Source organism: Vitis vinifera, chromosome 13 (assembly GCF_030704535.1).
Source record: "Vitis vinifera cultivar Pinot Noir 40024 chromosome 13, ASM3070453v1".
Taxonomy (NCBI): domain Eukaryota; kingdom Viridiplantae; phylum Streptophyta; class Magnoliopsida; order Vitales; family Vitaceae; genus Vitis; species Vitis vinifera.
The window spans coordinates 640,552-655,997 of NC_081817.1; the positions used below are offsets into that span (position 1 = coordinate 640,552).

The following is a 15,446-nucleotide window of genomic DNA, read 5'->3' on the forward strand; positions in this document are numbered from 1 at the left end:
CCCAAACCAATAGTATTGCAATTATTTAAAAAGAGAAAAATAATTTTGGGTTTATTGTTCAAATTGGAACATAAAATAAGGGCCAGTCCGTAAGTGATTCATTTAAAAGCTTTTTAATCTGATTCCATTAAAAAAAAATTATAAAAAATTATTTGGATTCTATTGGAGTTTTGTTAAAGCATTTTTAATCCCTACCATTTTTATTAAAAATTGTGATATATTATATGATAAAAAGTTTTAATACTATATAAGTATGAGTTTTTTTTTTTAATCTTATAAATATGTTTTAAAGTAAAGAAAACAAACGATATTTACTGGATTGAGAGTAGGATATATCTCCAATGTGGAGGGTTTGTTAAGCTCCTTTAAAGGGTTCGTTTATTTCACTCGAAATCTGTTGAAAAACAACGATGACGTTATATTTACATAAGAGATGATTATAAATATTTCATATCACATCAAATCTGTTTGGCTTCAAAGTCCTATGTAACACAATAAAGATGTTGTGTTTGTATAAAGTGATTGTGATGACCAACATTAGATCGGAAAAAAAGTTTTCAACACTTTATATATATATATATATATATAAACTCTTTTTAATTTTATAATTATGTTTTAAAGTTGTGAAGGTATTTCAAATGAAACAATATCTATTCAATCGGAAGCGTGTTTTTATAAAAATGTTTTTCAAAAAAATTAGTTACATTTTGAATATATAAATATTTAATATATTATGCAATGAAAAATAATTTTTCTAAAAATCTCCTAATTTATTAAAAAATTTAACTCCACATTTACTTTATTAATTCCACCGTCTATTCAAAAGAAAAATATTCTCATACCTGATTGCACGCACGGGCGTGCTTTATATTTTACAAATTTTTGTCCCCATTTCTTTATTATTGCATGTATTATTTAATTTATTTTATATATTTTGTGGCCTTTGTTTATAGTTTATATTAATAAGTGCTTTTGCTCTAAGCAAAAAAGCAGGCAGCAGGGCAGAGCCACACCTCACCTGCCACCTCCACAAGAGGCACAACTCCCCTCACAACAGGGCAACAGCCTGCCACTTGCCCCCTAAAGTATCCATTTTTTTTCTCATAAACTCTCTACTCCCATCATAATCTTCAAATTAGACAACTCCCCTTACACATTTATTCTAAAGCACTAAAGCCTAAAAGCACATTACTTGCTTTGTTGCTTTAACTTCAAATCTACTTATTCCAAATATATAAATGAATATGCATAAAAAATGCTTAAGGTATATAGTAATTTTTATTCCATGTATTATATTCTTGCGAGTATTTGCAATGATTTGAAAAAAAAATGATTATTTATATTATTTATTAAAAAATGTGTGGACATGTTCACACGTGTGAGTGGCATGCTGGAACCATTCAGAAGATTCTATTCAAATAGACACCTAACTCTGAACGCATAGCCATCTCTCTCTCTCTCTCTCTCTCTCGTGAGTTAGTGAACATGGCGTCATCAGCTCACACGCCACCACCAAACCCATACGGCACCACCGTTGCTCCCCCGCCGACGCCGTCGACCCAACCCAGCCACGTGTCCACGTCGGACGCGGCCGACGCCATCTCCCGACTCTTCCAGCGCCTTCCACCCGCACTCTCCCTCCCAACTCGCGCCTCCCCACGCGCCACCTCTCCACCTTCCATCTCTTTCTCCGACCAAAACCTTAATCTCCTCAGCGACCTGCTCTCCTTCTCTTCTCAACACGGCTTCTTCCAACTCATCGACCACCCCATACCCTCCCAACTCGCTCGCTCAGCCGAGTCCGAGTCGCTCGCCCTCTTCGACCTTCCTCGCCCCCAGAAACAACACTCCTTCCCCAAAAACTGGCCCCTCGGCTTCGACGCCGATGAGGATGAGGAAGACGGAGCCGGCGAAGCTTTCTGCCTCGAATCCTCCTGTTCCACTGAGTCAACTCACCTCTCCTTATCTTCCCTGCGCGAATTCACTCGTGCAATGGAGAAACTCGGTCTAGACGTCCTCGACTCGCTAGCTCGTGCAGTCGGGTTCGAAAACCCTTTTCGATCCGGATCCAATCGGGTCTGTCCCCTAATGTGGATCTCTGAAGACGTTCCTGGTAATAAACCTGATCTATCGGGTCGTGTCTACCCGTATATAATCGGGTTACAGTACCAGATCACGAGCCAGAAGCATTCGTTGCTGGTTGACTCGGGTTGGATTACAGTGTCACCACGAGTCGACTCGGTTATGGTCACGGTTGGAGACATTGCCCAGGTGAGATCTGTTGTGTTTTCGAAATCACTGTGTTGTTTTTGTTTTTTGAAAGTAAAAATAGAATTGGGCCCAGTTGTTTGTTGAGAACAACTTTAGGAAGGGAAAAATGCTTCGAAAAAGCGAAGTAATTTCACTCAAAACTAGGAGCCGCCAACTGGACCCAATAATCATGGCGTATCTTTCATAAGGGCCCTCCACCTATATTTTTGGACGGCCACGCAAGCATATATTATTTCAAGATTTAGAAATTCAGGCATGATAGCGATTTTGATTTATAAAATAATGAGAATTTCCAAATTGTACTCCTCATCATGAAAACAGCTAAGGAAAACACTATGATTAATATTAATATTAATATATATATATATATATATATTAACTTAATTTAATTTAAGTCATCAAAAAAATTAAATATATTAAAATAGTTTAATGATATGATTTTAAATAATAAAAAAATAACTAATTTATTTTAAAATTTTTATTTTTATTTTATTTTTTTACCATTATTTCATATATTTACCTTCATAATCTCTTTTGTTATTTCATACTTCCATTATTACTTGGGTTTCTTTTGTCCTATTATGATTTATAAAAAATGAATATGTTAATTTGATAATTTAAAATTATTTTTAAATTTATTTTATTAAATAATTTTAATATTTAAAGTAAAAATTAAAAAATAAGTTTTAAGTTAATAATTTAATTTAAAATAAATTTAAATTATTAAATAATAAGTATTCAATTTTATGAAAGGATTCCCTTAATTTAAAAATCATTAATGTAAAAACTATTAATTATTAGGATTTAACTACTAAAAAGTAAAGACTTAGATCCCATTTTATAAGTTGCTTTTCGGTACAGTAATGTGCTTTTTGAATACAAAATTAAAATTAAAAAATTTTAAAATTCACTTACCTGTTTTACTTTTGCCATACGCAATTAATCAAGTCCTTTTCAGTGATTTTTAGTTGATGTTTAATGTTAAAACAGTAATGCATGGCAAGTCTAACTTTGGGTTCATTTAGGTGTGGAGCAACGGGAAGCTGAAGAAAGTGAGAGGAAGAGCAGTGGTGAACAGAGGATCAGAAGCAGGGAAGAGCTCTCGCAGCGTATCAATGGCGCTACTGCTGACTCTCCCTTTGGACACCCCTAATGTCTCTCCTCTTCCTCTTCTTCCTCATCTGCCTCCTGCTGATCATGAAACCCAACCCCACAAAGCTGAAGAACAGACTGAAGCTGGTTCCACATCTGGAACATCCAAAGAAGAAGAAGAAGAAGAAGATGATGAAAGGCCTTTGTTCAGATCCTTTAGCTTCGAGGACTACGCTTGGAGAATCTACCATGAAAGGCTCCTCCTCAAAGACCCACTTGACAGATACCGCATCTAAGATTTCTTGTTGTAATCCTTTATTTTATTTTTTGAATTTATTTCTTCATTTGGAGTGTGGATGATTTTTTTTTACTTTGGATTCTTAACACTTGCTTTTTTATCGAATTTTGGAAGGATTGAGAGTTGCATTATTGAGGGGAGAGAACATGAATTATTGATTTATTATTCTCATCTATTTGTACTTGGAATAGAATATCAATATTTTGGATTTAAATTTAATATATATCTAGCGTTATTTATAAAAAAATAAAAAATAAATAAATTAAATAAAATCATTTTTATACATTTTATATTTATATAAATTTTTAATTAATTTTAATATATTTAAATTTTTTTAATAGTGTTTTAGGAAAAATCAAATTAAAAGTTAGGAAATTAAATGCAAATCAAAGGGCTGAGGTGAGGTTCAAATCAAATGGGGTAAAAGTGGGTTTGACAGAATTGAAAAGATAATCCCAAAAGTGTTATTATTTTCTTCTTTCTTATCCACATCCACACCCATCAAGGCCCAAACCTCCAATCTTGTCTCCTTTTTTTTTATTGTCTTTTTCTTTCCTTTTCTTCCGTTTCATCTTCTCCATCAAAATTAATTTCTTTTTTATTTTCTTAAACTACATTAGTTTCAAGTTTTTGAATTTATATGTAGAATTAAATTCTATTTCAAAACATAAAATATTTTTATAAAATTAAAGTATATTAGTGAACGTGAAACCTATTTTCTATGTTTTTTTAAAAATATTTTAAAAATAAAATTTAATTATTCTTTATATTTATATAATTATTTTTTACATATTTTTAAAAATGTTTTCTACTTAAAAGAAAATAAAATTGCTCCTGTTATCTAATTCTTAAACTAATATTTTTAATTTTTGTAAATAATTGTGAAATTCACCCTTAGTTTTTGTATAATTATGATGGATAGCCCCCGCCCTAGCCACTTAGAGAAGTGTGCGGAAAAGGGCAAAATTGCCATTATATAAAATAGTCTGCTACCAAAGAACGGGTGCAGGCCACGAACGCGAGCTTCGAGGAACATTTTGGGCAGCGCGTTTCTTCTGACGATTTTGAGTCTTTGACCACCATGCATTCTCTTTTTACTTTTTGGGAATTAAAAAAATTTATTTAAAATAAAAACTTTTCTTTGTTTACACTTTTTGTGATATTAAATAAATAAAAATATTATATTTTAAAATAAAAACTTTTTTTTTTCTCATGTTTAATAAAAGCATGTTTGAAAATTATTTAGAGAAAAGAAGTTTTAATAAAAATTCTGATCTAAGGCTTGATATACGTGGGAAAGATGACCTAGTTTTAAAATTTTAAAAATTATTAATTAGAAAAATCGGCAACTACATATTGTGAAAATACTTAACATATCAAAATTATTTAAAATTAGGTGGTTAATAAGTGAAAAGCGAAAAAACAAAATTTAAGAATTTTAGATTAAAATTAAATCATATAGAGGGATTAAATAGATTAAAATTAAATCATATCGAATTCTCATCTCGCATCTCAAAATCATGACAATTTTTGTGATATTTTCTCTACTCACTTCTCAAAATCATGATAAATTGATGTCTATTTCTCAAAATCATGATAAATTGATAAATCAAATTATCTTTTACTTCTTCCTTCCATGTGGTTTTGATAGGGACAGCCAGTTATTATTCTAAAATCAAAACAGGGTAGGGGTTTTAATTTTAGTTGTATTTCAACTTCCTATTGAATTTCCGGTTATTGATAAGAGTTTTAGAGAAAATTTCAAAATATAATAATAGTCACAATATAAATGAAGAAAAAATATTATTTAATTTTAAAAAATTATAATAAAGAAATTATTAATTAGAAAAATTAGCAACTATATGTTATAGAAATGTTCAACATATATAACTTTTTAATAATCCTTCAAATTATTTAACATAGATCATTGATAAGTCAAAACTCACAACTTAATTAAGGATTTTAGTTAAGAATGAAAGAAGGGAGAACTTCATTGATAAACATCATTTAAAGAGATTAAATAGATTAATTAAAAAAAAAAAAAAAGAGTTATAGGGGGTTCAAAAGAGATAAGTCATGATTGGTAAATTTAAAACATTGAGATATTTTAATTAATGACTATTATTATTATTATTATTATTATTATTATTATTATTAGCATCATCCTCATCCTCGAAATTAATTAATAGAATAAAATATTTAACCATTCACTAATTCTAGGTTACATCAACTATAATTATTTATCCTAACTCTTGATGGTCATCCGTCATCTCCCCTCAATTGTAAGTCTCTTAACTTCTCCGTTTCTCTTTTCATCTCCATTCCATTGTAATCCTCTTCACTTCTCCACTTCCTACCATTTGTAAGCGATTGATTATTCATCCCAAACTCCTAATTATCATTCATTATCTCCACTTCATTATAGGTCTCTTCATTATCTCCACTTCATTATAGGTCTCTTAACTTCTTCGTGGAAGCAAAAAATCTTTAGATTTTGTAATTAACATTAGGTCAAGAACAAGAAAATGAGAATGTTTAATTAACCACTTATGACAAGTTGTTCAACATCCAAAGAAATGAATCATGATTAGGAAATTTAAAACCTCAATATATTTTAAGGACTAAATTATTATTATGATCATCATCATCATCATCATCATCATCATCTTCCTCATAAATAAGAAAATAAAATACTTGATTGTTCACTAATTCTAGGTTAGGTCAAATACAATTGTTCATCCTAACTCCTGATGGTCGTTCATCATCTTCATTCCAATGTAAATCTCTTAACTTCTCCTTTTCTTGCCCCTCTCCACTCCATTGTAATCCTCTTAAAACTCAGAGACATTTTAATGACTAAAATTATCATCATCATCATCATCCTTGAAATTGACAAAACAACATACTTAATTGTTCATTAATTCTAGGGTCATTGACTCATGACAAATGAGTTTGTTCGTCTATAGAGGCACAAAAACTCTAAGTATCTTTAACTCCAACTATTGTTGGTCATTCATCATCTCCACTTTATTGTAAGTCTTGTCATCTCCACTTCATTATAAGTCTCTAAACTTCATCACTTCTTGTAAGCCTCTTAATTTCTATATGGAAGCACAGTATCTCCAGATTTTGTGATAAAAACAAGTCTTTTACTTATTTGGAAGTAGAAAATCTAGAAATAATTTCACTATAAGCCTCTTAACTTCTCCATTCCATTGTAAGCCTCTTACTTCTCTATGGAAGTATAAAATCTAGAAATAGAATAAACGATTCAAGCTCAAGAACAAGAAAATGGGCACGTTTAACCACCAATGATAATAGATCGTTCAATATCTTCACTTCATCATAAGCTCTCTTAGCTTCTTTGCGCAACCTTTGCATGAAAACCTTTTTTCTTGGCTTTTTTCTATTGTATAATTATTCTCTTCCTCTTGTTCTATTTGCATTTCTAAATCTATTAGCTTATAATTATTTTCTCACTCTTGTTCTACTTGCATGTCTAAATAGGAAACATTAAAGTTTCAATTCAATTTTACGCCACCAACAAGCCTAATATCTTCTATTCAAACTATTTCAATCCAATTCTAACTCTAACACAAAGGGATGATTTCAAGTTAGAAATTAGAATAATTTGAACTTATAATGAAAAATATAAATATAAAGAAAAAAAATTAGGACTGAAAATTTTATGAAAACCACTTCCTAGTCTTTGTTTCAATCATTATTATTATGGCATTACTAATTATTATTATTATTATTATTTTCCTTGAAACTAACAAGACATCACACTTATTGACTGTTCATTAATTCTAAGTTAGAATATTAATTCATGGCAAATGCCTTGATTCATCCATGGTGCTGGAAAAGTCTAGAAATAGAATGAAGATCAAAGCCCATGGGGAAGAAGAAAAAAAAAAAAGAAGATGGCCATATTTGGCTCTAATTAGCAACTATTAAGTTTAATCTCATTAGCTATCCCAATATGATTCTAACTTTAATTGAAATGGGGATCTCAAGCTAAATATCAGAATGATTTGAACTTTGTGTATAAAGATATTATAAATCCAATTAATTTCGATTAAATTTCAATTGGGTTGAATTGATCAAATTATAATTTTGTTTGGTTCTACCTAATTGCAATTTAAAAGAAATGTGAATGAAAAAAAAGAGTAGGAATTATAACATAATTAAAAAAATTTTAAATTTATGGTAAATTTATCTATCATAATATATACCTTCCTAAATCAATATATTTGATTCCATCTTTGTCATATTGTTTGGTTAGTCCCACCTAGTTATTGATTTAAAGATCAAATTATAGTTGAAAAAAGAGGTAAAAATTCAATGATTCACTTGATAATGAGGAAAAAAAAGTCCTAAAGCATTGTTATATATGATTATTGACTTGAGTTACTAAGCAAAAGATCTTATATATTTAGGTGATGTTTGTTTTTTTTTACTTAATTTTACATAGAATCTTAATGTTTAATAGTGTTAAATATTAGGTTATTTGTTTTTATAGTATTTTATTTCTATTAAGTATTGAAAAGTAAAAAAAAAAAAAAAACAATATATTATTTTTTCTATTTAGAAAAAACTAATCTTAAAGCTCTTATTAGAAGAAATGGAAGGTTGTTGGACTTAATTATCTTGTTCCCAAATGGATGAATTATGATATTTTTGTCACTAATTAATTAGGAGACTCTAACCTAAGTGAGGGTATTTTGGCTATTAATTAACAAAATTAATTAGGAGAAGAAATCATTTCATGGCTTGAATTATATTTTCAGAGACAAAAATAATAATGAACAAAGAGATTAAAAGAACACAAAGGAATGATGAGTGAAAGAAAGATTAATAAAAAAGTAGAGAAAATATACTCAGTACTAAAATCAACAACAATGACTATTATTACATAAGCAAAAACATTCCATATAAAAATTACTCATGATCAAATTTGAGATTATTTAGTTAGGGTTTACAAATTTGAGATTATTTAGCGGGTAAACCCTAACTCCTAGGAGCTCATATCACTAGATTTTTCGTAGTAGGTGCATGACCTTTATTAAATTGTTCTAGGGTTGAACTTTGCTTCCTTGCAAAATTAGACCTAGAGCTGATCGAAGCTGAATTAATATGGGCATCTTTGCCAGCTGATACCATGCCCTTAAACAGCTTCTCTATGTATGTTGAGGTCTTGATAGGAAATTATAATTTCATCTTAATTTTAGAGAAGTGTTAATCTTAACACCATAAATCACCAACAACCTCAATATTCAATCATAAAATTATTAAAGCCTATATAATCCCATCTAGTTTAAGCTACTTTAATCTAATTCTAACCCTATCCCAAATGTGGAATATGTTAAATGGGAGATCTGAATATTTTGAACTTCAACTAAAGAACATACCAGTCCACCAAGTTAACTACAACCTTAGTGAATCAATGAATTATAGCCTATATTTGGATGAGCTTTTAAGGACTAGTCCCAATTCATTCAAATTATAGCTTTATTTAGTTGTATATAATAATAGAGATAGGAAATTTATTCAATGAATTAAAGGGAAAAAGCATTTTGGTGAATTAAAGAGAAGAGTCACCATTATGCAAAAAGAAAAAATAACTCAAAATTATTCAATGAAACTTCTATATATTGTCTTCAATAGAATATAACTTTGGGAAGCATCACATGCTTGAGTAGTTTCACTAAGTTTTTAGCTTTGTATTACCTTCTCAATTGATCAATACGTGTGATTGTTATGACAATTTTTATTACTTCTTGAAAGATCGAACACTTCAAAGATCTTAGAGTTATGGTTATAAAATAAATGAGAGATGAAAAGATAAAAGGGGAGAAATGAAGCCCTCATGTTTGTTTTATCATTGCAAATTTCTTTCACATTTGAAGAACAATTAATGGATTTTTATTTTATTATGCATGGGATTTTATTAAGAAAAAATGATTTAGACTATTTGGTAATCACCTAGAATGAAGACAAGGTTATTTAATGTTAAACATCATAAGTATCATATACATATAAGATCTGGACTAAATATATTTCACATAACCATAATCCATTCCATCAAAAGCTTATATTATTTGTTACAAAATACATACCCGACTCTTCTAATTTTAAGCTTCGACATATATTACATAGTAGATTCATTTTAGAACCCCAAACGTACATGTAACAAGAAGGAAACTCGCATGATGCCTCTGAAAGCACCACACCCCCAAAATTTTTCCTTGCATGAGACCTCCAGATGTACCATACCTTCAAAATTTGATATCCTAGGGTTTGAATTTCAATAATCAATATTGATGTTCAAATCACTTATATCTGGTAGAGAAAATGGATGTATACTACTCATCCATCATAGTACATACTATATATTAGGTTATATACTTAACTAACTAGTTCCATGATTCCATATAGGATGAAGGTGAAGTTGAAGGCGTCTCTAGTGGCGGCTGTTGTCAGTGCTGCTCTCAGCTTCTCTCTCCATGCGCCAGTTGCGAACTCGGCGCTGAAGCTGAGTTACGGCGAGCAAGAACTTCACATTCTGAGAAGGGTTGAGTATGCCCATGATCTTAAGAGCAGTTTTGCATCTCAGATAATCAGCACACTCCACCAGAATCTCCGCTGCTAACTTCATCATCTCAATTCGCTCATCCACCGTATCTCTTTCTCCATTCACCCGCTCTCTCGCCATTGTTGCCATCTCCACCAGCGATATAGCTGTCGGCCTCGTCCGCACCCTCGACAGCTCCGCAGTCAGCTTCCTCTCATCCTCCGCCGTTTCCGCCCTCAGCTGCTCCATCCTTTGCTTCTGCTCCTCTGTCAGGTTCGTTACATAATTCGTCACCAGCCGAAACGCGAACCCTGGCTTGAACCCACCAATCCAAAGTAGGCTTCGCTCGAAGGGAGTAAGCCATGGTGGTCCCAACAAGATCAGCACGTCCTCTCGCACCACTCTTTGCTTGGCTTTGTAGTACTCAGCGTAGTGCGCCACCGCTCTCCCTATCAGCTCTTGCAGCCCCGCCTCCTCGTCGCAGTCGCGCTCAGTTGCTTGGAGGAGTAGCTGGCGGAGTTCCTCTTGCCTGACCAGCCATCCTCGAAAGAACCTCTCAAATGGCCCAGGGTTTGGGTTTGGGTTGTTGTTTGCTAGAGGCATATTGAGTTACAAATGATGAAGAGAATGTGAGTATTGATGCTTAATTTATATAGGGAAATGCAATGCGGGGAATTCTGAAAGTTTCCGTCATCGAACTCAGGCGCATATAGAATAGAAGATAAAAAACTGAAATGATTTGTTGTGATGAAGCGGTGTAGCCTAGTGAAGACGAGAGCATTTAGTTTGCTTCTGCGGGGTGTCATGGCGGCGTGGAAGGTAAAGACAGAGATTATTGTGGGAGAATGTGAAGGATGGTCGGGGGGTGAATGTGGTCATCTCTAACACCAGAGGTGGGTCTTTTTTGTGGACACCAAGGGTGAAGATCCATGTACCTTGTGTGGAAGATCCAAGGTGGCTGCACCCTGCTCTGACAAGTGTTTTTGCTCTGCTTTATCACAACTTGGAAGAGTCCAGAATTTGATCACAAATTCAAGGATTCAATATTTCAGATTCAGAATGACCCAGCCCAATGCGCTATTCCTGGTGAATTGCATCCAAAGGTCATTTTCGGCACACGGAATAAAGAGTGAGAACCCATGTCTCATTCTTTTTTTCACTCACTTTTATATTTAGATGGATAGGAAGATGTTTAAGTTGTGATAATGATAATTACATAACAAAAGTTGTTTAAGATTTCATATGAGATGAATACGAAGTACATATTTGCATCCAAAACTTTTATATTGGATTGTAAAGTTTGAATTAATGTTATTGTACTTCACTCATAAGCCTCCTAGTTTCCTTGTAGAAACACAAAATCTCTAAATTTTGTGTGAATAGATCAAGACCAAGAAAATGGGCATGTTTAACCAATGATGATAACAAGTTGTTCAACACTTCACTCCATAGGAGGGTTTCTACCTATTGTAAGGCTATGTTTGGTTCTCGGAAAGTACAAAGGAAAGAAAAAAAATGCTAAGGAAAATGATTTTCTCATGTTTGGTTGTCCTATGAAAAATATAAAAAAAATCAAATATAATTAAAACTAATTAAAAATTTATGTATTTTTAAATTATTTAATATTTATATTGATGAGTTAAAATAAATAAAATGAGTTTGAAGTAACAAAAAAAATAATTTATCAACTTTTAATCTATTTTTTTATTTTCCTTCATTTTTTATTTCCTTCTACTTTTCCTTTGTATTTTCTTTCCCTCGCATTTTCCCTCAAATTTTCCTGGAACCAAACATAGCCTAAGTCTCTTAACTTCTTCATTTTATCATAAGCCTTCTAATTTTTCTACAAAAGCACAAAATCCCTAAATTTTATTATAACAAATTAAGAACAAGAAAATGAGCATGTTTAGTCATCATCGATAATAACAGGTCATTCAACATCTTCACTCCATTGTAAACAAGCTTTCCTTGGTAAGCTCTCTTAGCATTTTTGTGCAGATCCCCATGAAAAGCATTTTCTCTTAGCTCTTCTAAGTATTATAATTACTCTTTCACTCTTGTTGTGCTTGCATGTCTAAATAGGAAACACTGAAATTTCAATTTAATCTTAGGAAACCATCAAACCTAATACCATCTATTCAAACTACCTCAATCTAATTCTAAAGGTAACTTAAATGGGGATTTTAAGTTGGAAATTAAAATGAGTTTAACTTCGAATATTAAGAAATTTTCAAGAATTTGTTTATTTCTATATATCTATTAAAAAATAAAAATATAAAAATAAATGAAAAAATTTAGGACCTACAATATCATTAGCTTTGAAATTTTCTATAGACCACTTCTTTGAAATTTAATTGATAAATCAAATTATCTTTTATTTCTTCCTTTTCTGAACCTTCAACATACGATACATAATAAATTCTTTTAATATAAATCGAGGGTATTTTGGCCATTTAAGAAAATATAAACTATGTTAAAAGGAAACCTAATCAAGAAGGAAGTGGGAGATAAGAAATATGATCCATTCAAATTTGGATTTTACTTCCGTCAAATTATGATTTATTTAATTTTACCTAATTTTAAAATAAAAAAATCTACAATAAAGAAACCACCAATTTTCTGAACTATAAGCTCTAATAATACTTAGCATGAACTTTTGATAATCCTTTAAATTATTTAACATAGGTTGTTAATAAGCTTGTGATTTTAAATTCGATAATTAAGATTATAACTTTTTTTTTTTTTAAAAAAAAGAATTGTTCGAGTAAATTAGAGTTTCTCAAGGAAAATTAAAAATTTAAGGATTCAAGAAGGGAAAATTCTATCATCTTTAGATAAAATTTTTATAGAGATAAGAATAGTACAGAGAGATTAAATAAATTAAATAGAAATCATGAATGTAGAACAATAAATTATTTAGTTCAAAAAGTTACTTGTAATATAGAGTCTAGTATTTGAAGGTCAAATTTTCCTAAAAATATTATAAATTTTAGTTTTAAAGATTATTGTAACTTATCTTTCATTAGAATGTATAGATATTTACTTTGTAGTTTTTTTTTCTGAAAATAAATAAAAATAAAAATAAAAACTTTATAAACTTTATCATATAAAGAAACTAGGTTCTTTGTGTTGATGGATTAGTGTTTTCTTGTTATGTGTTAGATCTTGATAAAAGACATAAAAACTTTGACTTGATTTAGACAAGTATATAGTCATAATCTCATCCATTTTCTACTATCTTAATGCTTAATCATATAACAATCAAAGCCTAGTTCCATTAGTTTCAAATTACCATCATCTAAGTGTGACTCTATTTCTAATGGGGGTGTTAAGTTGGAGATGGAAAAGATTTAAACTTTGTACAAAAGATTCTAAGTCCACTAATTTGAATGGACTTTTGGACCCAGGGCATTCAAATCATAATTTTATTTAGTTTTATATAACACATTAACAGTATACAGAGACAAGAATGAATTTAGCAAAAAAAAAAAAAAAAATTCATTGTATAATAGAAAAAAATTATCATAGAAGATATAAATTCATTATATAATTTAAAAAGTATAAGAGAAGTTTGTGAATAAAAAAATTGATAAATCTAAAAGTTTGAGAAGTTATAAATCATAGTTTTTGCTTATGTAATAATCATCTTTATTTCTATATTTGGATTGATATTTAGTGAGACTCAATTCATTCAAACTAAAATTTTATTTAGTTTCATATGATAATAGGGATAAAATAAATAAATAAATAAACAAATACAAATTCATTAAATGCTCAAAAAAAATTATAGGCAATTTTTGAATAACAATTTTTGGCTTTGTTATTATAGTCATTATATTGATAATTTCAATCTTGCAATTACAATGTAGCCTTGTAATCTCAATCTCATAATTAGTCTATGTAGTATCTATTTAATTTCGAGTCTTATAATCATAGTTTCTATAGTATTTTTGTAATTAAATTATGTTGCCTTATCGTATTATCTTTGTATGCTTGTAGCTCTAAAATCTAAACTAAAGAACTAATGTTCTAAAAATTTAAAGTGTATTTGACAATGATTTTAAAAAGCGTTTTTAATTTTTTTAATACCTAAAAAATTAAAATTTTTAAGTGTTAGAAAGATTAGAAACTCTCCTTATAATCGTTACAATAGAGAAGTAAAAAGGGCAAAGATGCTCCATGCTGAAAATTTCAAAGTTATGTAGTGTTATACATCTTACATGATAGGTGAACGATCAAATAAGAACCTCACTTTCTTAGAACACTAAACAAAAAAACTTCACTCTGTCAAAAGGATCTATCAATGATCATCAAAGAAGTAATAATTTAGGAGATCTAAACTAAATATATTTCACATAGCCATAATCCATCTAATAAGTACTATCAAAAGCTTATATTATTTGTCACTGCAAAAAACATATCTGACTCTTCTAGTTTCAAACTTGGACTTATGTTACATACTAGATTCATTTTAGAACCCCAACCCACCAATCCAGAGGAGGCTTCGCTCGAAGGGAGTGAGCCATGGCGGTCCGAACAAGATCAGCACGTCCTCTCGCACCACTCTCTGCTTGGCTTCGTAGTACTCCGCGTAGTGCGCCAGCACTCTCCCTATCAGCTCTTGCAGCCTCGCTTCATCGCCTTCTCTTGCCTGGTTGCAGTGGAACTCATTTGCTTGGTGGAGTAGCCGGCGGACTTCCTCTTGCCTGACCAGCCATCCTCGAAAGAACCTCTCAAATGGCTCAGGGTTTGGGTTAGGGTTGTTGTTCGCTAGAGGCATGTTGAGTTACAAATGATGAAGAGAATGTGAGTATTGATGCTTAATTTATGTAGGGAAGTGAAATGTGGGGAATTCTCAAAGTTTCCGTCATCGAACTCAGGTGTATAGAGAAGATAAAAAGCTGAAATGATTTGGAGTGATGAAGCGGTGTAGCCAAGCCACAACGAGAGCAATTAGTTTGCTTGTGCGGGGTGTCATAGCGGCGTGGAAGGTAAAGACAGAGATTATTGTGGGAGAATGCGAAGGATGGTAAGGGGGTGGATGTGGTCATCTCTAACACCAGAGGTGGTCTTTTTTGTGGCCACCAAGGGTGGAGATCCATCTGCCCTGTATGCAAAACCCAAGGTGGCTGCACCTTTCTGTGACGAGTGTTTTTTCTCTGGTGTATTACAACTTGGAAAAGTATAGAATTGGATCACAAATTCAAGATT

General features: G+C 31.2%; 3 protein-coding genes across 3 annotated transcripts; 1 reads left to right on the forward strand and 2 right to left on the reverse strand.

Moving 5' to 3' along the window:
- Positions 1–1,380: 1,380 nt before the first annotated feature.
- On the forward strand, positions 1,381–3,880 carry LOC100245010 (gibberellin 2-beta-dioxygenase 1). The gene is made up of 2 exons (XM_002272183.5): positions 1,381–2,271; positions 3,297–3,880. Exons 1-2 carry the CDS (start codon positions 1,486–1,488, stop codon positions 3,657–3,659), a joined length of 1,149 nt encoding a protein of 382 aa, XP_002272219.1. The 5' UTR covers positions 1,381–1,485; the 3' UTR covers positions 3,660–3,880.
- Positions 3,881–10,124: 6,244 nt separating this feature from the next.
- Positions 10,125–10,838, reverse strand: LOC100267321 (protein ZW2-like). Its single transcript, XM_002272223.1, has one exon. It carries the CDS (start codon positions 10,836–10,838, stop codon positions 10,125–10,127), a length of 714 nt encoding a protein of 237 aa, XP_002272259.1.
- Positions 10,839–14,706: 3,868 nt separating this feature from the next.
- LOC109123648 (protein ZW2-like) lies at positions 14,707–15,015 on the reverse strand. Its single transcript, XM_019224032.1, has one exon. The coding sequence runs from the start codon at positions 15,013–15,015 to the stop codon at positions 14,707–14,709; it is 309 nt and encodes a 102-aa protein (XP_019079577.1).
- Between the last annotated feature and the right edge of the window lie 431 nt (positions 15,016–15,446).